The sequence below is a fragment of the Triplophysa dalaica genome, chromosome 18 (assembly GCF_015846415.1).
Source record: "Triplophysa dalaica isolate WHDGS20190420 chromosome 18, ASM1584641v1, whole genome shotgun sequence".
Lineage (NCBI taxonomy): Eukaryota > Metazoa > Chordata > Actinopteri > Cypriniformes > Nemacheilidae > Triplophysa > Triplophysa dalaica.
Genome location: NC_079559.1, coordinates 17907127 through 17931116, shown reverse-complemented (window position 1 = coordinate 17931116; position 23990 = coordinate 17907127). Strand labels below are relative to the sequence as shown.

At 37.7% G+C, this 23990-nt stretch overlaps 2 protein-coding genes across 3 annotated transcripts in view; one reads left to right on the top strand and one right to left on the bottom strand.

The window, feature by feature from the left end:
• Positions 1-1044, top strand: part of rasef (RAS and EF-hand domain containing) — a 35584-nt gene extending 34540 nt beyond the window's left edge. The window contains exon 17 of the mRNA XM_056772843.1: positions 967-1044. Within this exon, the coding sequence (XP_056628821.1) occupies positions 967-970 (4 nt within the window). The 3' untranslated portion in view covers positions 971-1044. The remainder of the gene's footprint in view (positions 1-966) is intronic.
• The window catches only part of frmd3 (FERM domain containing 3), a 53965-nt gene that overhangs the window by 21856 nt on the left and 8119 nt on the right, over positions 1-23990 (bottom strand). Inside the window, exons 1-10 of one of the 2 annotated variants that reach the window (XM_056772846.1) lie at positions 18745-18761; positions 13879-13983; positions 13665-13707; positions 13082-13160; positions 10775-10872; positions 10446-10569; positions 10278-10365; positions 10071-10159; positions 9535-9598; positions 699-787 (exon numbers count right to left, since the gene is read on the bottom strand). In XM_056772846.1, the coding sequence (XP_056628824.1) occupies positions 699-787; positions 9535-9598; positions 10071-10159; positions 10278-10365; positions 10446-10569; positions 10775-10872; positions 13082-13160; positions 13665-13671 (638 nt within the window). In that variant the 5' untranslated portion in view covers positions 13672-13707; positions 13879-13983; positions 18745-18761. Of the gene's footprint in view, positions 1-698; positions 788-9534; positions 9599-10070; positions 10160-10277; positions 10366-10445; positions 10570-10774; positions 10873-13081; positions 13161-13664; positions 13708-13878; positions 13984-18744; positions 18762-23990 lie in introns of those variants that run through there. The other variant, XM_056772845.1, reaches the window with a different exon arrangement.

Genomic DNA, 23990 nt, shown 5'->3' with positions numbered 1-23990 from the left:
TCTGCCAATTACTTTCAATCTTGTACAGAAATGTCCATAGGAGCTCATGAAGGAAGAGCTTTGGGTTTGTAATAACTGTGTGTATATGATATATCCAAAAATATAACATTATGGTAAACCATTTTCTGTATTTAAGCAGAAGTAAAAGTGACTGCTGGTGGCATTTAGTTGTAAAACACAGTAAAATGTGACAGATCAGAGAAGCAAAACAGAATGCCAACACAATACAAACACGATGTGATGATGTCACAAATATGCAAATCAGTATTTGACGTAACCAATGCCACAAGTGTATCAAATTTCTGAGAATTTTATTTTAACATCTATCATCATTATATAATATTATATGTTAGTTGACATTTGCCTGAGTGTTTGGTAGTGTTGCTTTATTGTGTTGACTTTACTCTAAAAGGTATAGCCAAACTATTGTGATACTGACATTTTATCTTGGAGAATTCAAAGCAAAAGCAAAATTACATAAGATTTTGAATTTGCTATACAACCTCTTTCATAGACTCACAACATTACACTGAAATGGAATCGAATGGAAATGTTGCTATTTTTTATTGAGATAAGCCCTTATGATAACTTGTTTGTGAAAAAGCCATAGCCACAGTCTTCCCTGTATAAAAAACAAACAAACTAGAAATAAGGACATTTTATTTGGAGACAGAGAGGGATTTGATAGGACGACTCACTTGTAAAAAGCCTGATTTTCTACAGCACATTTCCAGAGGTGTTTACAGGCTGCTGGTGTGGAGGTGTGGAATGTCAGAACCAGTTTCTTCTATAGAGAGAAAGCAAAATTAATTGGAAATATCAATCAACTTAAGTGAATTGGCGAAGATGTTGTAAAAGGAAGTAACAACATAAAGATGTGTCATAAATTACAAAAATACGGAATCTGAATACATGTGCCATAAATAATCTATAAAAAAAAGTGAGTGTGTGCATTTTTATTTGCAGGTAGCTGAATGGTTTTGCCGGGAAAGGGCATGGAATATAAGAGTGAAGATCAATAAAGCACATCAAACAGCACAGTCAGTGAGATAGTGATTGACATTCATTCACACTATACAGTACATACTGTAATATGTTGAGATACTACTGTTCCAAATTTTGTGTTTTTTTATGTATTTTATTTTATCCCTGTGATTTTCATATTTGTTAAGTTGTATGTAGTTCTTGTTAAAAACCAATAAACATTCTTTAACAAGAACTAACTAGCTGATATCTGAAGAATACTTTTGTTATTTCATGATGCTTCATTAATTTGCAAATTTCCTTTTACATCACTCCGGTTAGGAATTCCCCAGGGGTCCTAGAGCCTGTAGCTTATACAGGTGCTCACTTTAAACAAAAAAGTTTTGAAAAACTAAATATGTAAAATGGAATTTGTATATTTAGAATGATGGATAAAGAATGAACTACATTGCTTGCTTATTTTGCTCAAAGCATGACGTAAAGCCACACGTAATAACAAGAAACTATGCCTTTAACAACAGCTCTAAAGCTGTAGTTCCAACTACGCAACTTTGCCATGCTGTTTGAGAATGTTCATTAGAGTGATGCTTTCGGGTAATAACCGAACTTGCGACCATTGGTGAGTAACAACACTTTTGGAAAACTCCCACCTGATTGGCCTTTTAAAGAAATTCATAGTCTAAGGCAATACATGCTTCTTCTACATTTAAATACTCTTGTTGGCGTGCTCTAGAAGTATGGCAGCTCAACTTGTTAGTTTTGGATATTGTGTCTACAGTTGTGTTCTAAATTATTCAACCCCCAATGCTGTAAATGGTTTTAGGGAATTTAGTGTACATTTTTAATTGTATTCAGAATGAAATCCTACAAGGACTTCTTAAAGAACCATATGCAACTAAAATGACATCAATTAGTTTTGTAATACAGTAGTAAATGTTTCTTTTGTGAATTTTTCATTGACATAATTATTCAACCCCATAAAGACTACCACTCTGAAGAACAGAGGTTCAATGAAGTGTTTTCAATAAGGTATTGAAAACACCTGTGGATATCAGGGAGCAGCAATAAAGCCTAATAAGCACCAAGTAGGCAGCTTTAAAATGACTGTGATACTCAGCTCCTTCTAGACATTTACTGGTGTGGTTACAAACATGGTGAGGTCAAGAGAATGGTCCAGGAAGACAAGAGAACAGGTGATTACTCTTCACAGGAAGGGCAATGGCTATAAGAAGATTGCAAAGATGTTAAACATACCAAGAGACACCATAGGAAGCATCATTCGCAAATTCAAGGCAAAGGGCACTGTTGAAACGCTACCTGGTCGAGGCAGAAAATTGCTGACTTCGACTGCTGTGCGCTACCTGAAGCGTAGAGTGGAGAAAAGTCCCCGTGTGACTGCTGAGGAACTGAGAAAAGATTTGTCAGATGTGGGTACTGAAGTTTCTGCTCAGACAATACGGCGCACCCTGCGTAATGAAGGCCTCCATGCCAGAACTCCCAGGCGCACCCCCTTGCTGTCCCCAAAGAATAAGAAGAGGCGACTGCAGTATGCCAAAAGTCATGTGGACAAACCACAGAAGTTTTGGGATAGTGTTCTGTGGACTGATGAAACAAAATTAGAACTGTTTGGGCCCATGGATCAACGCTATGTTTTGAGGAGGCCTATGAAGAAAAGAACACCTTGCCTACTGTGAAGCATGGTGGGGGGTCAATCATGCTTTGGGGCTGTTTTGCTTCTGCAGGTACTGGGAAGCTTCAGCGTGTGCAAGGTACCATGAATTCTCTTCAGTACCAGGAGATATTGGATGACAATGTGATGCAGTCCGTTACAAACCTGAGGCTTGGAAGACGTTGGACCTTTCAACAGGACAATGACCCCAAGCATACCTCCAAGTCCACTAGAGCATGGTTGCAGATTAAAGGCTGGAACATTTTGAAGTGGCCATCGCAGTCACCAGACTTAAATCCGATTGAGAACCTCTGGTGGGACTTAAAGAAAGAAGTTGCTGTGCGCAAGCCTAAGAATGTGACTGAACTGGAGGCTTTTGCCCATGATGAATGGGCGAAGATACCCGTAGATCGCTGCTGTCAATAATAATGGGTGTGATAGGGAAACAGGACCCAGATGCAGTACAGCGAGTAAAAAATATTTAATATACAAAAATAGTGAAAACAAAACCCACGAGGGGGTAAAAATAACAGGAGCAAACAAACAATATCACACGAAGAATACACGAACAATCCCACACGAAAAGGCTGGGAAAAAATAATCCAGAACATACAGGGGACAATGCCACACGAAGACTACACGAACATTCCCACACGAAAAGGCGGGGAAAAATAATCCAGTGCGCACAGGTAAACCACAGCATGAACCAGAACAAACCTAAAACATACAAGCATAAAACTTACGAACAGCATACAACGAACCGACCCCGGACTCGGGAAACACAGGGTTTAAGAAGGCAAAACTAACGAGGGATAATGAGACAGGAGGCGTAACAAGGCTAAACATTAAAGGGAGACAGGTGATGGAGATAAAACACTAATGGGAGACTAACAGAGAAACAAGGGGCGGAGCTACACGGACAGGAGGACACGCGGCGAATTATCAAAACATACAGCCGCGTGTCTCCACAAAAAACAAAACATACATACAAGACATTGTACTGTCACGGTCCCGTCCACAAGGCATGAAAGCCTGAAACAGGAAGGACAGAACCCTGACAGTACCCCCGCTCCAAGAGCCGATCACTGAGCGGCCTAAAGAGAGAGAAAAATAAATAAATAAGCGGGACAAATACATGAGCAAAACCCAACAAGATAAACCCAAACCCCATAAACATAAGGGAGGGAAACAAGTGTCCAAGGGGAGGGAACACAAGAGTCCGGGGAAATACAAGTCCAAGGGAGTGGAATGGCCGGCTGCACCGGACTGGAATGGCCGGCTGCACCACCAGCTGGGCAGGACTGGATGTCGACGGGACGAGGAAGTCGGTTGCTGGGTAGCCTACTCCGACGGCTGGGCAGCACACTCTGGCTGCTGGGCAGCAAAGACAGGGAGTCGACTTAAAGGCCTAGGTACCAGCTGAGATGCCGGCAAGGATCTGTAGCGGGAACAGGACAACGGAGTACTCGACCCTGGAGGGGAACCGGGCGGCCTCAACCCCAGACGGGAACACGGCAGCCTCGACCCTGTAAGGGAGTCTGATCGGCCCCGATCCTGAAAGGGAGCCCGGCGTCTTCTACCCTGGAAGGGAGCCCGTCAACGTAGCCTCACTCGCAACGATCCCCCTGTATGCTGGGTCCAATGGTGGTCGGTTCGTTCTGTCAATAATAATGGGTGTGATAGGGAAACAGGACCCAGATGCAGTACAGCGAGTAAAAAATATCTAATATACAAAAATAGTGAAAACAAAACCAACGAGGGTAAAAATAACAGGAGCAAACAAACAATATCACACGAAGAATACACAAACAATCCCACACGAAAAGGCTGGGAAAAATAATCCAGAACATACAGGGGACAATGCCACACGAAGACTACACGAACATTCCCACACGAAAAGGTGGGGAAAAATAATCCAGTGCGCACAGGTAAACCACATCATGAACCAGAACAAACCTAAAACATACAAGCATAAAACTTACGAACAGCATACAACGAACCGACCCCGGACTCAGGAAACACAGGGTTTAAGAAGGCAAAACTAACGAGGGATAATGAGACAGGAGGCGTAACAAGGCTAAACATTAAAGGGAGACAGGTGACGGAGATAAAACACTAATGGGAGACTAACAGAGAAACAAGGGGCGGAGCTACACAGACAGGAGGACACGCGGCGAATTATCAAAACATACAGCCGCGTGTCTCCACAAAAAACAAAACATACATACAAGACATTGTACTGTCACGGTCCCGTCCACAAGGCATGAAAGCCTGAAACAGGAAGGACAGAACCCTGACAGCTGCAAGACACTTGTGTCAAGCTATGCTTCACGTTTAAAAGCTGTTATAACTGTAAAAGGATGTTGTACTAAGTACTAAGATTGAATGTCACTTGGGGGTTGAATAAAACTGATAATGATGTGAGCTCAGAAAAGACATTTGTGGTTATTTCATTATAAATGTTATGTTATATTTGTCTGACCTACACGTGCCTCTTTGATTTAATTGTAAGCAGGATGACTGAATGATCATAATCAATGTCAAACCAACCAAAACAATCAATTTCAGTGGGGGTTGAATAACTTTGAACACAACTGTACTTGCCCCAGCATCCCTTTCATGCTCACTACTGCATGTGCGTATTAGCAGTAGCAGACCCTAAATCAAGGGACCCCAAATCAAGGGACTTCCAATAAAGCAACAAGCCCCAATAAGCAGTGGGTTACAGTGGATTTTATAACAGCTAAGGGCGTTGTCGCAAGACACAAAGCGGAGTGCCTAAAACCCTGTAGCTGTTAAGGCACTGTAACCCGTTGCTTCGCGGGGTTTATTGCTTTTATAAAACGGTTATTCCATATGCTTAGCAAGGTTTCATAAAATAAAGTAAATAAAATTATATTTAGGCTATGTGGTGTGGTCAGCGGTTATATATTGGGGTATCTTATAACAGCTTAGAACTCTGCTCAGCCAATCAGAATCAAGGACCAGAACTGACCATTGCGTGTTTATAAAGGGTTGAGATTACATTTGGGTAAGTGCGTTAAAAAGTCTGCAAATCAACCTAATCCGAGTAAACACATGTGCTGTACCACACACCCATGACGTAAATATGTATGTGTTAGGCAAAAGTGACAGAGATATATGTGAAGAGCTGATAAAGTGCTGTGAGGAAAAGAACTGTCAGGGGAATTAATTCCATTAACCTCACATGTCGTGTAATCTGAGACAGGAGATCAATAGACGGAGTGCTGAGCACCACAATGAATCCACGCAAAAATCAATACAAACCACTTCCAGGCTGTTTAGCATCAGACTGCCGCCCTCTGCTATACACTGCTCTACACTCATACTAAGATTAAAGTCACATCATTAACACAAAGCAGACTGCCAAGTTCCCTGAATCTATGCTAGGAGACATCTTTGAGAAACTACTAATTTGGTTTTACAGCAAGTATCCTGTGATACACTAATGGGTAGCTTCCCGTACAGGGCTTAAAGTTCCAGTGCGTATTTTTTTGGAGGATCTATTGACAGAAATGCAAAATAATATACATGTCTTTAGAGATGTATGAAGACCTTACATTAGTGATGTGACTTTGACTTGCTTTCTGTGATCACTCTCTGGATAGGTTAAATGCAGAGGTCACATTTCGGGTATGGGTCACCATATCTGACAAATAGGTCACTTTCACTTCTGTCATGAAATTCACGGAAAAACCCAATTGCAGGCAGCTGGGATTAAGGAGTTTTAACAAGACCTTAAAAGAACAACTAAAAATATCCAAAACTCTTTCTCTCCACATGAAACAAGGTATCCTGCTATGATTCTGCCCCAAGAGCAAGAAAAACATGACATGATGAGGCAGAATCACGACACACTTCACTTACATAATGAGCCGTTATGTTTTTATTACCTCAGAATGAGCTATTTCTATCTACATACACAACAACCTGAAATTCATCATGTTGTTTAGCCCTTAACGGACAAATTGCTCTACAAAAAATATTCTTGCGTTTAGTGAATCTCCTTTGCTAAAAAAGTGAAAACGTAATGTGGTCTTATTCCTTATATTACCCTAGTGCTTTGAAAGGGTGGGGCAAACGGTGTAGTGTGCCGTTGGGTGCAACGTCACCACAAGATGGCGCTAAAGTTCATATACTGGACCTTTTAGACAAAAACTAAACTAAGAGCCCATGCTGAAAGCTTAAAACAGCTTGCACTGACTGGGTTCGATCCCAGGGTACACAAATCCCAATAAAACATATACCTTATATGCACTGGAAGTCCCTTTTCCAAAGCTTTTGCCAAAAGTGTAAATGGAAAAGCAAATTTTGGGTAAAACTGTTCACACATTATTAGCAATAACATATTTAACTACTATTTTGATGGGTTTTGATTGCAAATGTTAAGGGTTTGATTCCCAGGGAACACACATCCTGATAGAAGCATCTGCCAAATGCAGAATGTTCCAGGCTTTTTAAGTAGTCTAATCAGCTAGCCTTCCTGGGTCAACCAGTTAAATAGACCAACATAGCATGTAGCTTGTAAGCAACATGATCCAGCAGCTAGAACAGCATCATACTAGTTCTTACAGCACAAACCAACTGGACTAGCATGGAAACCTCTAAAACCTATGGCTGGCTGGGCATATAATTATATCACAAATGTCTTATTAAGAAACTACATTCTGTAGCACTTCTGATCCTGTACATTTTAAAAAGTGATATACAAAACTTCCCTTCCCCTGCAGAATTTGCCACCAAAATCCTAGGGTGATGTTTCAGAAATTATAGTCTGGTCTCTACTGCACAATGTGAGGTTACCATGTAGTTTGTGGCTAAAGCAATTTGCGACTAAAAGAAAGTAACATGGTTTAACACTTAAAGGGACCCATTATCCCCTTTCACAAGATGTATGAGATATATACAGTAAGTCCTAGGGCAGTGTTTATCAACTGGGGGGGGCGACAAAAGTAGAGAAACAACATCAACAACTGAGAACGTAATACTAAATGTTTTTCAGATGCAAGACTTTTATTTTGAATGAAGTGCGTCAAAGCTGTTGGCAGGTGAGAGAGTGAGCACTCGTTGTCCCAATATAATATCTGCATTAAGGTGAGATGTTGTCAGGCTGAATGTCAGTGTCACTATTCTATCGTTATTTTCTTAACTTGTTACACAATAAAAAGTCTTTCACCTCAGAAAACCAAACTATCCGGTGACTGTTATGTCAGACGTTATATAGTGCTATACTCATTATTATCCATTCATTGTAACTCTATTATAATTATACTCATAATTTTTTGTTTCTTTATAGTTATACAAATGACAGCCTGGCAATATTAAGAATCATTAAATGCTCAGGGACTGTATGTAACACATATATAAAGCAATTTTCAAAAAGAAAACCTCTCAGGTATTACTCAACCCCTTGGGACACTGAACAGTCTGCTCTTCAACACTTCTGTGTATGACAGACATATATGTGATTGTGTGAAACAGTCACATGTCCAGTATAAGCACACATATACACATTCTTTTATTGTGTGTGAACATGCAAAGAGTGACATACTTAAGTGAGAACAACACACAATGGATCTCCCTGTATACACATACAGTATCAAGCCAGAAACTTGAATATATAGTGACCCAGAAACACAATGACTCAGTTTAGTTATGAAATTTACCAACCACAAACACACAGGTTCAAAGAACACTGTCGTTCTATGGCCATAACATGATATACTTACTTTCAGAGGCAATTATAATGTTCATATATACACTGGAGGGCTGCACAGTTGGAAAAAATATACACTATACTAATCAACTAAAAAATTAAGGCATAAACAGTTTATAAATAACTCAAAACAAACCTTTTTTGGTAACATGTTTACTTTGATTCTTATTTTGTTATTTAGAATGTGTCTGTTCCTATTAGACAATCATTTATTTAAATTATTTAAATTAAATAAATGGTTTCTTTGATACTTCTCAGAGGAACAATTTAAAGTTCATTCAGGTTTGTGGTGAATTCACTTAAGTATTAAACAGAAGTAAATTAGTTTAGGAATAAAGTTCCCAAAGTTTCAAAAGTAAATTTCTCAAGGTGAATTCTAATAACCAAAATTAATAAATCCAATCATGCTATCAAAATAAATATTAATTATGGTTTTATCATTATATCTGTGCAGCCCTAATAGACAGCATTGCTCATTCTTAATCATAGAATAGTCTATGTTGAGCACAGCAATATAGGCTAATTCACACGGATCTGACAAAAGCCAACAAACACAAACAAACACTAAAATTCTATTTTTTTTGGCATTTCTCAGATCACTTTTAATTAGACCTATGATTCAACAATGATTTAAATATATGTTTATATCTGTGGATATATGTGTGAGAAGCTGCACTCTAAGACTTTATAATTCATGAGTTAATGGTCATGGTGGCAAATGTATTTACTCACCAGCAATGGAAAAGTGCACACAGAGAAAAGAAGACAGAAGCACATGTAAAACTAGATTCAAGCGCAAGACTCAAACTGAATGACAAACACATGAAGCAGTAGATAAATCTGTACAAAAAACACATCTTAAGTCTGAAAATGATGGGGTAAAAATAGCATTTAAATTGGTTTACTGCATATAAATCTTTTAAATGAATTTGTAGCATTTATTTCATGAAATGAGAAATTTTAATAAATACAGAAGACACAATTGACCTTTAATAATTCAGGTGAATATGGTGAGCATGTGGTTCAACCAGATAATTTTTAGGTAAAATATATTGGAAAAAAGCAGTGCATAAACGTGCTATAAGGAAAAATATCATGTGAACAAGTGAATCAAATCAACATCTTTAAAGAATTGGTATCTTACTTCTCTTTGTAATCCGATCACATAGAAGGTTTTCCCTTCGAACTTAAATTTGCTGACATCTGCCCTGCAGGAGTGACACAATAAGTCAATACAAATGTTTAACAGCCATTAAAATTAACAGAATGTTTACTTTGTCTTAATATAATAAAATTCTCTCCAAATGTTTACAATTTTTGTGAACATGAAAGCTACTGTAACTGTTGCCATGTGGCCGAGACAGCTCCCTCCTTTACTATTCCATATATAGAGAATTACATTTGAGTCTATTATGGGGAAGGAGGAAAAAAATGCAATTACTGATACTGGCGTATACCCTGTGTCGGACAGTAATGTCATAGACATTCGTCATATACATAACACTTAGTTTATATTACACCATAAAACAAATGTAGAGTATGAAATTCAGGTTTCGGACACCACCAGAAAATGGCAAAACAACATAACACTGAGTAGGACAGTAATGAGTAGGGCTAGGTAGAGGTGACATGTAAGGCTTTGTAAAACTGAAGAAACTTTACGATGATTCTTAAAGTTACCATTTTAGAAGGTGGATCCGCTTGTTTCCCTGGAAAACCACAAACCCTCTTGCAGTGAATCCCAGGAAGGCTGTGGATCCTGTGAAATCCTAAAAGGAAATGTCAGTGATATGATATCAGTAAAAATAATATCAATTCATGACAACCATATCTATAACTAGTCCAACAGAAAGTATGTTAGTCGAGAAAATAAAAGTTTCAGAGTACCTTGCATGGATGTGGATCAACACCATATGTATCCAGGGTATGGGCCCTCTGAAGAAGGTTCAACTCTGCGAGAGCAGGACACTGTGCCCTACAACACGTAATTACAGCATCAATTTGTTTAGTTCTTAAATGGGTATCCAGCTTAACATTTGGTATATTATCTCTGACCTCAGCTCATTCTGGTGAATATCCATGATCTTGCGTTCAAGTCTGAGAGACTGTTTAGGGAATAGATTAAAGTCGCTGATGTAGTCTGCAGGATGCTCCTCAGGGTCATAATCGCCAAGCTCAGCTAGAACAAGACAAACACCTTTAAAATGTAAACAGTGTGTATGGAGTATTAAGTCCGTGTACATAAAGGCACCTGTCAAATAGTCACTTTATATCATAACCTTCAAACTATCCTTGTTTCTTTGATTTGTGAAAAAGGAAATATATATATAATATTTAAAAAATGGGATTTCACAAAATGTGATGAAATGTGACTTATCTCTCACCCTGTACTATACAGCCTCCAAGATACGCAGCATCAGTAAATGGACATAGCAGCCTCCCATGGTACAGGTCTCTCTTCAACTGCAGGTATAGCAGATATCTGACCAGCCGAACAAAATCAACCGAGACATTTAAAAATCATACAAAATAAACATCTCTTAAATTAGCTGCAGATTTCCGTAAAATCATGCTCTCAATTTTTGTCTTCTGCTTTAAATTCTTTGCGCATTCAGAAGTACTCACTAGTTTGAGCGTGCATTGATTTAATTAGATTTTAAAGGCACAGTTTTTTATTTACAGCGGCCACTAGCATTGAATTATAGATTTGCAACGAATCGCTCAGTCCAAACACGACGGTGGCCACCATAGTACAAAAAGATGTTGTTCTCATGTTGACGCAGTGAAGAGATCATGTGGGCATTAGAAAGACTGTAGAAAGAGCGATGTCTTATTTATTACATCAAGTAAAAGGTCTGTGGATTTGAAGTATAAAAAGAAGGATAAAAGTCAGGCAGGAGCTAGGACCTGCGCTAATATTATAAAGACTTTCCAGCAGAGACACGTTAGGACCCACGGTACTAAGGCTTTTAGCAGAGATACTCATAGATATCTATGGAGATACTTTCCAGCAGAAAGACGTTGGAGAGAAAGATAGTCATTAAATAAGTATGTGAGTACAGTTGGTTTTTCTATTTGTTGGAACTAAGATATGTTGTTGTTTTTGTTGTAATATTAGCTGTGTGACAGAGCAGTTTTAAGCGTTGTTGTTTATCTGGAACCGCTTTAATATTGTACTTGTCCAGATACCGGAGGGAGAGACAGTTTTAGCGCCAAGGGAGAACGTGTTTTACCTCTATCACCCAAAGATGAATAAACTTACATTTAATCCGCGGGTCACATGCGTTTCGAACCGTAGAGTACGATCCGTATAAATCAATGATCATCCGAAATCCGTTTCACCACTATAGCGCAGGGGAGAGGGAGAGGAAACGCGCATTGTAGAGTTGTTGGTCCGTTTAGGGCTGCTGTACAAAACATGGCAGCGAATTCAAGGTAGGCCTACTGTATGTAGGACAGCTCTGTATGTAGATATAAACAGCTTATTCTAAGGTATTAGAAACATAACGGTTCATTATGTCAGGTCTTTATACACCTGTTTTGTATATTATATATTGCAGTTCTGTATATAGATAAAAACCCAGTATTGTTCCTTTGACGAATATCTAAACAAACATACAAAGGATCTACACTAAACATAAATTGAATAATGATTATATCAGGACATAAAAATCAATATAATATTATATAAGTCCCTGTTAATTTACGCCACTACCTTGCACTTCCAAAAGATTGGTCAAGCGTTTGCCATCTGTTTTTGTACTTTGTACCGTCAGATTGTTTATATCCTGTGTTCTTCCTGTCTCAAAGCACTCAAATCTGTTCATTCTATTAAATATGAAAGAGAGTGAGTGGTACATAAAGATAGATAGTTGTTTTCCTTGTCAGGTAGCTTTAACAGAAAAAAAACTTTTATGGAATAGAAAATGGCACGAATAGTCAGAATAATGCATCTCTCATTCGTCTTAAAAAAAATCGCAGGATGGAACCAATTTAAACCTCAACTCAAACAACCTGGGCTGCCCAATGCATAAACAAACTCCTGTTTACCCACATGAAAAGCTTTTTTCACATTGAGGAAGTGTGGAAGATATGGAAAGACAGTTACATTTATCTGCACAGTTCAGATGGTGCACTTGCATTAAGCAACATGCTGTGCAAGTTAGTCACAGTTTCAATCTGTGAGTTTTTAAGGGGTGTGTGTAGTTCTGATTGTGTGTTTGTGTCTCTATGCAGATGGTTGGATTTTGCATATAAAAATAAAATCCGAAACATAAAGTTTTATGAAGTGAACATGTTTTCAATTGTTGGTTTCTGTTTTCAACAAATGCTAAGATCACTGGAAAAATCTTAAGTGTTATGACAATTCATAAAAAGCAATGACATTAAACATATAGGCTAAATGTTCAATATGAATATATCAATATTTTGATATTGATCAAAACTAAATTGGCTACTTTAACATGAAAGAAGTCAAAGGCTGTCCGCTACAGCTTCAGATGAAAAAGAAACATGCTCCATCCAAACAAAACTGGAGCAATCTACCCAGAAGGCATTTTTAAATTGCAAATCCCTATCAGAGGCTCCACCTTCTTAAATACGTAAGCAATAGAGCTGTTTGAAATGTGACTGGCTGTGGCTGGTTTTAGGTTATACTAATGTTATTTCAACTTAGATCAAAAGGATGTTACCTTGTCAACTCCTCCTTGATCTTGATTGGCTCCTGAGGGTAGAACTTCACCCTGAAGCACATAGTGTACTGTTGCTGACCTGAAAACAGCACACATCAACAGCCAGACACAAAGATAAAAAGAGCTTGAAGCCACTAATTCTGAGACATTTTATGCGCAAACTGTAACCAAGGGCATGAGTGAGACTAAACTGATTATATTTATCCATGAGATGAGGGAAACCCTCTGGTGAGGAATGAAATGAGTCTTCAGAGATAAACATAATGAGTCTAAGGAATTTAGAGCTTAAAGGAAATATGCTGACTTCAATGATGTCCTGTTATAGAGTGTCGACGTAGAATTTAGTCATTCGCTTACTTAGTCATTTGCAACAGTACGCATCTACGCATTAAGACAAAATTTGAGGAATCTTTCATTTCTGTGCTGCTAGCAAATGGGGTCTTTGTGAGCATAACGGTTAAACATGTTAGTCTAGCGTACGATTTTCTGGAAAAGTAGCATAGTGGTATGGAAACCATGTTTTGTGGGAACGGCCTCTCAGCCTGTTTAAGGCTATGCAACTAAAGAAATAACAAAAACTTACATTTCATCTGTTTCACCACAGGTTTACTCGGGTCAAGCCAATGCTGTGAAGTGCAGAACAAAAAGGTCAATGATTAACTGCTGTGAAATCTGAAGATGGTATTGACATTGAAACTTTGTGCTCAGGAAAATGATCATAAACACTGTTCCTACCAATACGATTGTTTTGACCTTAGCATTACAAAAAACCTTATGTGTTGTGAATGTATAGTTACCCTTTGTTTCTCTGGGTCCACATATCTGATTCCAAAGTAATCTTTCTCAAGTAGACTGTAGTGGTTACACACATGATCCAAGAGAAACTGACCCTTAGTATCTCTCTGTAGAGTTAAGAACAATCAAATAAATACAATAAATCCATTATCATGTGTAGTGTCAAAAAAAGTTTAATAAAAAAGCATAGTTTAATCCTTCATCACTTATTGAGATGTTAAATCATAGAACCCGTCTGTGAAAACCAGGTAGAAGTTTATATAAAGTTTAAGTATAATTCATTAAATTTTTGATTTATTTATAAAGCACAAATAAACACAACAAAACTTGACCACTGTTCAGTACAAAAGAGAAAAGTTAAATAAACAAACTATAACAACAACAAAAGTAAAACAATAACATTTCAGTCAGAATAACATCAAGAATTACAATAAATTAAATTCAAGGGTAAAAAGATGAGAGCATAATTTAGATTTAAAATGATAAAGACCACTTTGGATGACGTAAACAAAGCTTTGTCTGGTTTGGTTTAACCCTGGTCTAGAAGAGCTTCCCTTTTCACTGAACAAACTTTTGAACAAAATAAAAGTTTATTACTCAAGTTTATCGAGTATCTTTGTATATTTTAGTGTTTTTCCTTTTGGGAAATTTTAATTCACTACGTTATGAAGCATATACATATTTAGTTTAATCCACCACATTTCATAAAAAAAATTTAACATGTTTTTTACCTTAAATACTTAAGTACATTAAAAATGTGCTATCTTACTTTTACTCAAGTAAGATGATTGTTGAGTAAATTACTTAGTAAAAGTAAGAAAGTACTTTGACTTTTAATTTACTTTTATAAATGTTAAAATTGCCATGTAGTTTTCAAATGTACTTGAGTAAAAAATATGATATATGCCATGCTTTATGATGTATGGAAGTAAACAATTTCCAAAGTAAAAACTCCAGGTAACAAAAGATACTTGATCCCTGAGAGAAAAATACTCAAGTACTATACACCTCTGCCAAACACTATATTTATAACTGATTGAACATTTTAAACAAATATCAGTAAGATTTTATAAAAATAATAATAATAAGATAGCTGCAAGCAGCAATTACGCGGTCAAGCCCAACCATGGCACAAAGCAAAATATTTTAAACATGTCAGATGATCAGATTTTGAAAAACTAATTTAAAAACAGAGGGAAAAGCAGTTAGAACACAAGAAGATTGCTTGTAACTTTTGACCTCTAGGTGACGCTGGAACCAATTTCTTTATGAGGCAGACAAGATGTGCTAGTGATGATGCATACCGAGTTTCGTGTCCATACACAAAAATGTTGCAAAAACACAGCCACATGACCCTTTGGCGAGCTCGCCTTAGAATTCATTTATGCTGTATACGAGAACCATTCGATCAATCTTTTAATATCGTTATGGCAGTACTGACTTTCGTGCAAAGCATGTTTTCTATTTAATTCAATCTTAATTCAAGATGATTTTTCTTACCCCGTTTTTGCTTGTTATAAGTACAAATTCACTGAAATTTCATACTTTTGTTCTAAAACAAGACTTATTTTCTTGGGTTGTTTTGCTCATCAAGAAAATGCATCTTGATTTAAGTTTTTTTTTTACATTTGTACTGGAAGAAAGACAAACATACCAAGTAAGAAAGTCATTTTTGAGGATGAGCCAAGGGTTTTGCAAAAAAAATATTTTGTTTCTATGTATGGTTCAAAAGTTATAGGCAAAAACGTATGTGGAAGTTTGGACTGTTGGTGGTGCTATGGAGTTTGGGTTAGAGACATTTGCCATGGTAACAGTACAGACTGTATGGGCTGCTATAGACTTCCATAGCAGAGATGAAAAAGAAAAATAAGAACACTAACAGAAGCAATAGGTATCTACACCACTTTAAAAAAGAAACCAGAAGAGCTTCTGGACCAGTGTTTACATCTTGTGAAGATAGGGGACAGTTCCATGACCTAGGACCGCAAACGCACTGTCACCTCTCAACTTTAATCTTGATCTTGGATATAGTAATAGTCAGAGGATCATAAGCATCTGGTTTATTTCTGGCTGACTCATTTTCTGACTCATCCGAAACGCACATGACCCACTACACAGAGATCGCACCCACTGCTGATACAAATGAGGTCAGTAACATTACACTCTCCATCTCCTTAGCGGATGTAACCCGATCCTTCTAACGGGTGAACATTCGCAAAGCCGCTGGTCCAGATGGCATCCCAGGCCGTGTTCTAAGAGCGTGTGCAGACCAGTTAGCTGGAGTTTTTACGGAAATTTTAAATATCTCCCTTTCTCTGTGTTTGTGTTCCCCTCATGCTTTAAAATGTCTCCATTGTGCCCATCCGTAAGCAGGCTAAAATCACGTGACTGAATGACTGGCACCCTGTAGCTTTAACACCTACTGTATCTTCAGCAAGTGTTATGAGAAGCTGATCAGAGACTACATCTGCTCTGTGCTGCCTGTCTCATTAGACCCTCTACAGTTTGCATATCGCAGCAATCCCTCTACCCATGATCCCATCGCCTTCACCCTACCCTACACATTCCCCTCTCCCACCCTGACCGAATGAATGCATATGTGAGAATGCTGTTTGTAGACTAGATCTCAGCATTCAATACCATAGTGCTGGCCAAACTTGGTTTGAAGCTCCAGGCTCTGGGTTTAAACAGATCCCTGTGTCACTGGATTGAAGTTTGGGATTTTTGCCATTATACATACACGTTCATGTGTATACCTGCATGTTTAAATTGTAAATTTAACGGCTAATGTACTTATCTTGTGTATATACTGTCCATATGTGTATAATGTATATTGTCTTTTTTGTACAGTCCGTCTATTATACTTTGCACTGTTCGTCTGCACTTCATACTATCACTTTAGTTTGTATAGTCATACAGTTGTTTGATATACAGTTTTCTGTCCAACTGCATTCTACTTTGTACCGAGAATGCACCCAAGACTTTTACTCACCACAAGTGGTGATGTGATTCTAAAAGGGAATTTAATTTATTTGATTTTACTTATTCACATTTAAAATATCGGAAAATAAGACGGTTCCAGTGTAACGTGTAGCCCATAAAACACACGCACAAAAATGATAAGTATAATCCAAAAGCGTCTCTTCAATAAATCCACATAAGTGAGAACACAAACGAACAGAAGCAACACGAAGGAATAAACAAAACCGGACAATGAACTGAACACAGTCACCAACATAAATAGGGTAGATATATATAATCAAATAGTTACAGTAGTCGGAAATATAAAACAAAATAATTTATGACTTTTTCATAGTCTTTAAAGGACAGGGAAGATTAAACTTTTGACAGACGTGAAAAAACATGACTTAACTACAGAATCAATATGGTGGTTTCCTAAATTTTGATAAGAATTTAAATGACCACAATTAATATTTGGTTTTCCTTAGTCTCTGCCTCAATTGTCACGTCCACAGATCGTTAACTGAACTCCTGATGCATGGCACACTTTCTTGGAAATACTTCAGCAAGTTCGAAACGTCATTTAATTTCTACAGGACTTACGGGAGACCTGCGTGTCACGTTCTTTAACGCTCGCCCTCTGGAAACGACACAAAGCTGTCTGTTTAAAGAAGTAAGCCGTTGTGTTTACATTGGTAGCAATAAGAATGCATTACGCTAAGCTAGGATTTCCTTTACCCACAGAGAGCCAAAAAACAATATTCTTTAGACCAATTACAAGCAGCAAAGTTTGATTTTAACCATACATTTCACTATAATTATAATCTTTGACATTACCTAACTCAGTCGATATTAAAGATATCATTGTTATATTGTAGAGCATGTTCTTTACGTTATGATTTTAACTAATCACCCTGTTGGGGTTTATTCTAATTGTCAGCTTGTTCACTTCTAATAATTATAATTATTAATTTTACAATGCTCTAGTGTAGTCTTTGGTAAGGTTTGTGCACAAAGAGTGTCCGTGCTTAGATGAGCGGTTCATGTTCAGCTCTGATGCCCATAAGCTTTTTGACCTTGCAGTTATTACCGTTGAACCAGGGTGCTGTTATTTACAGTACATTCCTGAAGTATGAAAACAGGGATCACCAACACAGTGGCTTTATAAAGCCTGAGCAGCACAATTCCTTTAACGATAGCAAGACATTTTTTTAATATTAAGCTGTAAAAAAATACAATTGGTTGCCTGGTGGTTGTTATTTACAGTTTTATTATCTGAAACACACAAAACATCAATCTCAATACTTAGAAAATAAACAAATCTAAGTGCACCTCTCCTCAACAACAGCAAAAGTGACCTTTGCCCAAGCAAATAGTACTAATGCATGGGAATTCATGTGTGAAGTCAAGAGAGTATGTGGGGGAGAGGTTATAAATTATAAGAGAGTCTAATATCATGCAGAAAAAACAACAAAAGGGTATTATTGGTATTTAACGCTATTCTTCACTCAATTTTTAAGCTCAAATAGGCAGAACAAGCACTCTTTAAACTGTTAGGACTGTGAATACTGTGTTTTAACCGTATGTTTTTATGAGAACATAACATGTGAGGGAATATGGAATCATGTAGTGTACTCACAACTAAAAGGGTTAATATAGTGCGAATACATGTTTATCTGTGTCTTTGGTGAGATATAAGTTGCCCATGCATGTATTAGCTACATAAAATAAGGTTATTTAAAATTACTAAATCACTTTAAAATTAAAGTGTCGGAACAAAAGATGCATTCTATCTAAAAGCGAAGGCTCACCCAGACCTGCCTGAAACGCCTTGTGTAACCGCACCCCCAGAAATCCGTCAGTTTGACAACGACGCTCAAATGTAAAAGCAAGAAAGATATGCGTACCTGTCAGTACAATTGCTTTGGGACCTGATGTTCCAAATATGGTAAGAGGCGTAACATTTCCGTGACACGCTTGCAGAGTTCGACCAGTGATGACTACGCACTGGTTAACTGGCCAATCATAGCACACCTCGCTAGCGAAATCCTAGCAAAATCTGCGCGTTTCAGAGAGGTGGGGAAAAGAGGAGATGCACGGTATGTGGAAAATACAATGTTTTTTACCTTAAATCGTGTAAACACATGGCATTACATTTAAAACAAACAATAATATTCGTTTCAGCTGTGTCATATGACCCCTTTTGGAATAGTTCACCCAAAAATAAACCTTATGTCATCATTTACTCTCCCTCAAGTTGTTTCAAACCTGTATAGATTACTTTGTTTTGTTTAACAAAATGGAAGATATTTGAAGAATGTGTAGGAAAAATTTAAATGGTAGTCCAAAGTGATTCCTAAATTCTTCAAAATATCAAATTTTGTGTTCAATTTTTTTCTACTATCGTAGTGAATGATGTCCCAGAACTGAAAATTGTTAACATTCTACCAAATATCTTTCTTTGTGTTCAACAAAAGAAAGAAATGTATGCATGTTTGGAACAACTTGATTGTAAATGGAGACGGAATTATTTTTTGGGGGAGTGAACTATCTCTTTAAACTCCTTCAGCATACATGCATGCACATTACATCAAACATTCTATTATACTGCGCCCTACATAATATGCTCAGTAATTAATCCTCATGCCATATCAATTATGAGTGTGTCTCCTTTAATTAAACATGACCCGGTTTCATAGACAAGGCTTAGCCTAAGCCAGGAGTATGCCTTAGTTAATTTAGGCTATTTAGTAAGAGTGGGTGAAAAATAGATTCACATATGAATCGCGATTCAGCCCTCTAGCGATTCTTATCGATTCACAGATTTAAAAAATAACGATTTTCTAGTTGATAGCGGTGCGGCACCCGGACAGTCGAGAGGCCGCACAGCTTCAGCTCAGCGATGGTGGGGGTAAAACACCCCGTCCCAATTTAAGCGAGGGCAGGTTTAGGGAAATACTTTGGATTTTATCAACTCTATGGTAAGAAGGAGCTTGAAAAGACGTATGCAAATGCAAAGTATTTTGAGAACACTAAACGTAAAGACTCACATCGAACGCCATCATTTCAGCAAAATGGAATATAATATTAACATATATCACATCGAATTTTGAGGAAGAATTATTAAAAAAATTGTGAATCGATTTTTAATCGAATCGTCACCCTCAAGAATCGATATGAATCAAATCGTGAGGTACCAAAAGATTCCCACCCCTACTATTTAGGTCGCTTTTATTAAAATGCATTAGTAAAAAACATTACTGATGTGCACCTTGAGACAAAACAATGGCACTTGCATATTTTTAAGATATGTCAGGGCAAACCTTGTCTGTGAAACCAGGACAAAATGTCTTCTAATACATCGCTTTGGATAAAAAGGTCTGCCAAGTGAATAAATGTAAACATAGTACAGAGTGCAACATATAGACCCTTTTCATGTCATAAATCAGAAAAACACATGAAATGTATTTCTGAAGTTAAATCACGTTTAGCTTCTTTTGTATTGTGCAAATATCTGAGAGATTTATTAGACCAGGAAGATCAAAGGGTTAAATTCATGAAAAAAAGAAATGAAAAAAGCTGCCATGCTCTCTTTCTGGTTTAGTCATTGGCCACGCCCTCTCGTTTCCTCGTTAGCTTCCCTTGAGAGTTTCAGTACACTCACCTGCGAATTTTTGATAATCCTTTGTTAGTCTCCCCTTTAAAATGCCCTCATTTCTACTGTTCTGTGCTAGTTCGTTTTGTTTCATTTCCTTTTGTCGCTGTCCTATTCAAGCCTGTGAGAATTCCACAGTCTAAGTCAAGTAAGTGTAGTTTAATGTAAGTCTATAGTGGTCTTGTCAAGTGTTGTATTTATTCTTTGTTAGTTTAAGTGTAGTTAGTCTAGTTCCAGTGAGCCTGTCATTTATTATTTCTATAATGGCCTGTTTTTCCCCATTGTGGGTTTTTGTTTGCGGTTTTGTTCTTTCATTAAAGTATTTGTATTAACCCCTTCCCTGCTACCTGAAATTGGGTCATTCCTCCACACATTTCATGACACTGTCTTTACGGTGAGTTCATGTGCCTTATTTTTGATGTTGACAATGTGTGAAAGTCAAACCCCTTGTAATTTTTCACTTACCTCTTACTTTTCTTGAATAGTTTAGCCTTTCCTTGGCCCAGATGTATAAGTGTTGTTTGATTAGATTTTTCTGATTATTGTTTAAGGTTTGCTACATGAGGTATGCTGATGTGTACAGTTGAAAGAAAAAGTATGTGAACCCTTTGGGCTCACTTGGATTTCTTCATAAATTGGTCATAAAATGTGTTCTGATCTTCATCTAAGTCACAACAATAGAGAAACACAGTCTGCTTAAACTAATACCGCACAAACATTATACGTTTTTATGTTTTTATTGAACACAACATGTAAACATTCATAGTGCAGGGTGGAAAAAGTATGTGAAACCCTAGGGTAATGACTTCTCCGAGAGCTAATTGGAGCCAGGAGTCAGCCTACCTGGGGTCCAATCAATGTGATTTGATTGGATGTGTTGATTAAAGCTGGCCTGTCCAATAAAAAACACACACCAGTTTTGAGTTTGCTGTTCTGAAGAAGCATTGTCTGATGTGAACCATGCCTCGCACAAAAGAGCTCTCAGAAGACCTACGATCAAGAATTGTTGACTTGCATAAAGCTGGAAAGGGCTACAAAAGTATATCTAAAAGCCTTGATGTCCATGTGTCCACGGTAAGACAGATTGTCTACAAATGGAGAAAGTTCAGCACTGTTGCTACACTCCCTAGGCGTGGTCGTCCTGTAAAGATGACTGCAAGAGCACAGCGCAGAATGCTCAATGAGGTGAAGAAGAATCCTAGAGTGTCAGCTAAACAATTACAGAAATCTCTGGCACATGCTAACATTTTTGTTGACAAATCTACAATAAGGAAAACATTAAACAAGAATGGACTTCATGGGAGGACACCACGGAGGAAGCCACTGCTGTCCAAAAAAAACATTGCAGCACGTTTGAAGTTTGCAAAAGAGCACCTGGATGTTCCACAGCACTACTGGCAAAACATTCTGTGGACAGATGAACCAAAATTGAGTTGTTTGGAAAGAACACACAACGCTATGTGTGGAGAACAAAAGGCACAGCACACCAACATGAAAACCTCATCCCAACTGTGAAATATGGTGGAGGGGGCATCATGGTTTGGGGCTGCTTTGCTGCCTCAGGCCCTGGACGGATTACTGTCATCGATGGAAAAATGAATTCCAAAGTTTATCAAGACATTTTGCAGGAAAATTTAAGACCATCTGTCCGCCAACTGAAGCTTAACAGAGGATGGACAATGCAACAGGACAACGACCCAAAGCATAGAAGTAAATCAACAACAGAATGGCTTCAACAGAAGAAAATACGCCTTCTGGAGTGACCAAGTCAGAGTCCTGACCTCAACCCGATTGAGATGCTGTGGCATGACCTCAAGAGAGCGATTCACACCAGACATCCCAAGAATATTGCTGAACTGAAACACTTTTGTAAAGAGGAATGGTCCAAAATTTCTCCTGACCATTGTGCAGGTCTGATCTGCAACTATAGGAAACGTTTGGTTGAGGTTATTGCTGCCAAAGGAGGGTCAACCAGTTATTAAACCCAAAGGTTCACATACTTTTTCCACCCTGCACTATGAATGTTTACATGTTGTGTTCAATAAAAACATGAAAACATATAATGTTTGTGCAGTATTAGTTTAAGCAGACTGTGTTTCTCTATTGTTGTGACTTAGATGAAGATCAGAACACATTTTATGACCAATTTATGAAGAAATCCAAGTAAGCCCAAAGGGTTCACATACTTTTTCTTTCAACTGTATATAACAAGTGTCTTCTGGCCTTATGTATTAACTCATTCAGGACTCAATTAATGTCTGCAATAAAACAAGAATGACATCTATATGATATATTTGTTGGAAAAGGATAAGGTCCACATTATATTAAGGCCTATAATGGGAACAATGTTGAAACCATAGAAGCATTTCTCTCTAACCTCTAAGTCAGGAAAGTGGATCATGTTGACAACAGGTCTGAAGTGACCTGATATGGTAAGACGATGCCTTAATCCATGTAATTTATCTGTTGCTATATAATAGCAACTATCTATATAACTCTTGCTCAATGTATGATAACGCTCTAATGGTATAAAGGTCTTTGATTAGGACATCTTTATTTTGCCATCCTCCCTTGTAGCTGTATTTTGGAAGGAACAAGGATCAATGAATTTAAAACATCTGTGGTTGCGTCATATGTAATCATTACACTGACGGTTTGGGTAACGGCATCGATTTTCATTTCAGTTGATACCAACCGAAGTTATTTTGTAATTATCATATTTTTAACTACAAATAATGTTCAGACTAAGCAGTTAGTGTTATTTAAAGGGGTCATATGACGCGGCTAAAATAAACATTATAGTTTGTGTTAGATGTAATTCAATGTTTATAGGTGACGCCTCTTACTATATTTGGAACATCAGGTTCCAAACAATTGTACTGACAGGTACGCCCACCTTACTTGCTTGTACATGTGGGCAGTCTTATGCAAAAAAATACCACAAACTGACGTAGATTTGTGGGGTTGGGGTTACACAAGGGGTTTCAGGCAGGTCTGAGTGAGAATTTGCTTTTAGATAGAATGCATCTTTTGTTCCGACACTTTAATTTTTGAAATAGTACATGTCTAATACATGCATGGACAACTTGTAACACACCAAAGACACAGAAAAACACTGATTCGTGCCAAATAACCCCTCTAATCTAATTTGTTGAAATGGGAAGAGTTGAATGCTTTCAGTGGGCTGCTACATGCACGTGAGTCACATATATGAGTGTGTGTGTGTGTGTGTTGGTAAGTATTTGTGAGTTAAAAGGTCATATATCCCCAATGGCTAAACATGCTGTTGTCTTTTAAACTATCAATCACACTCCAAAAACTGTCGCTGCACTCCTCCAGGCTAGGGATGTACAGACTAAACAAGACACTGAGATCCACACACACAAGCACTGTACATCACTTCACATCCTTCATTCTGAGAGCCATGACGTTATTCATTTTACTTACAATCTTCTATTCTCCTCCCTCCTCTCCTAACCTCACACGTCCTCCCTAGTC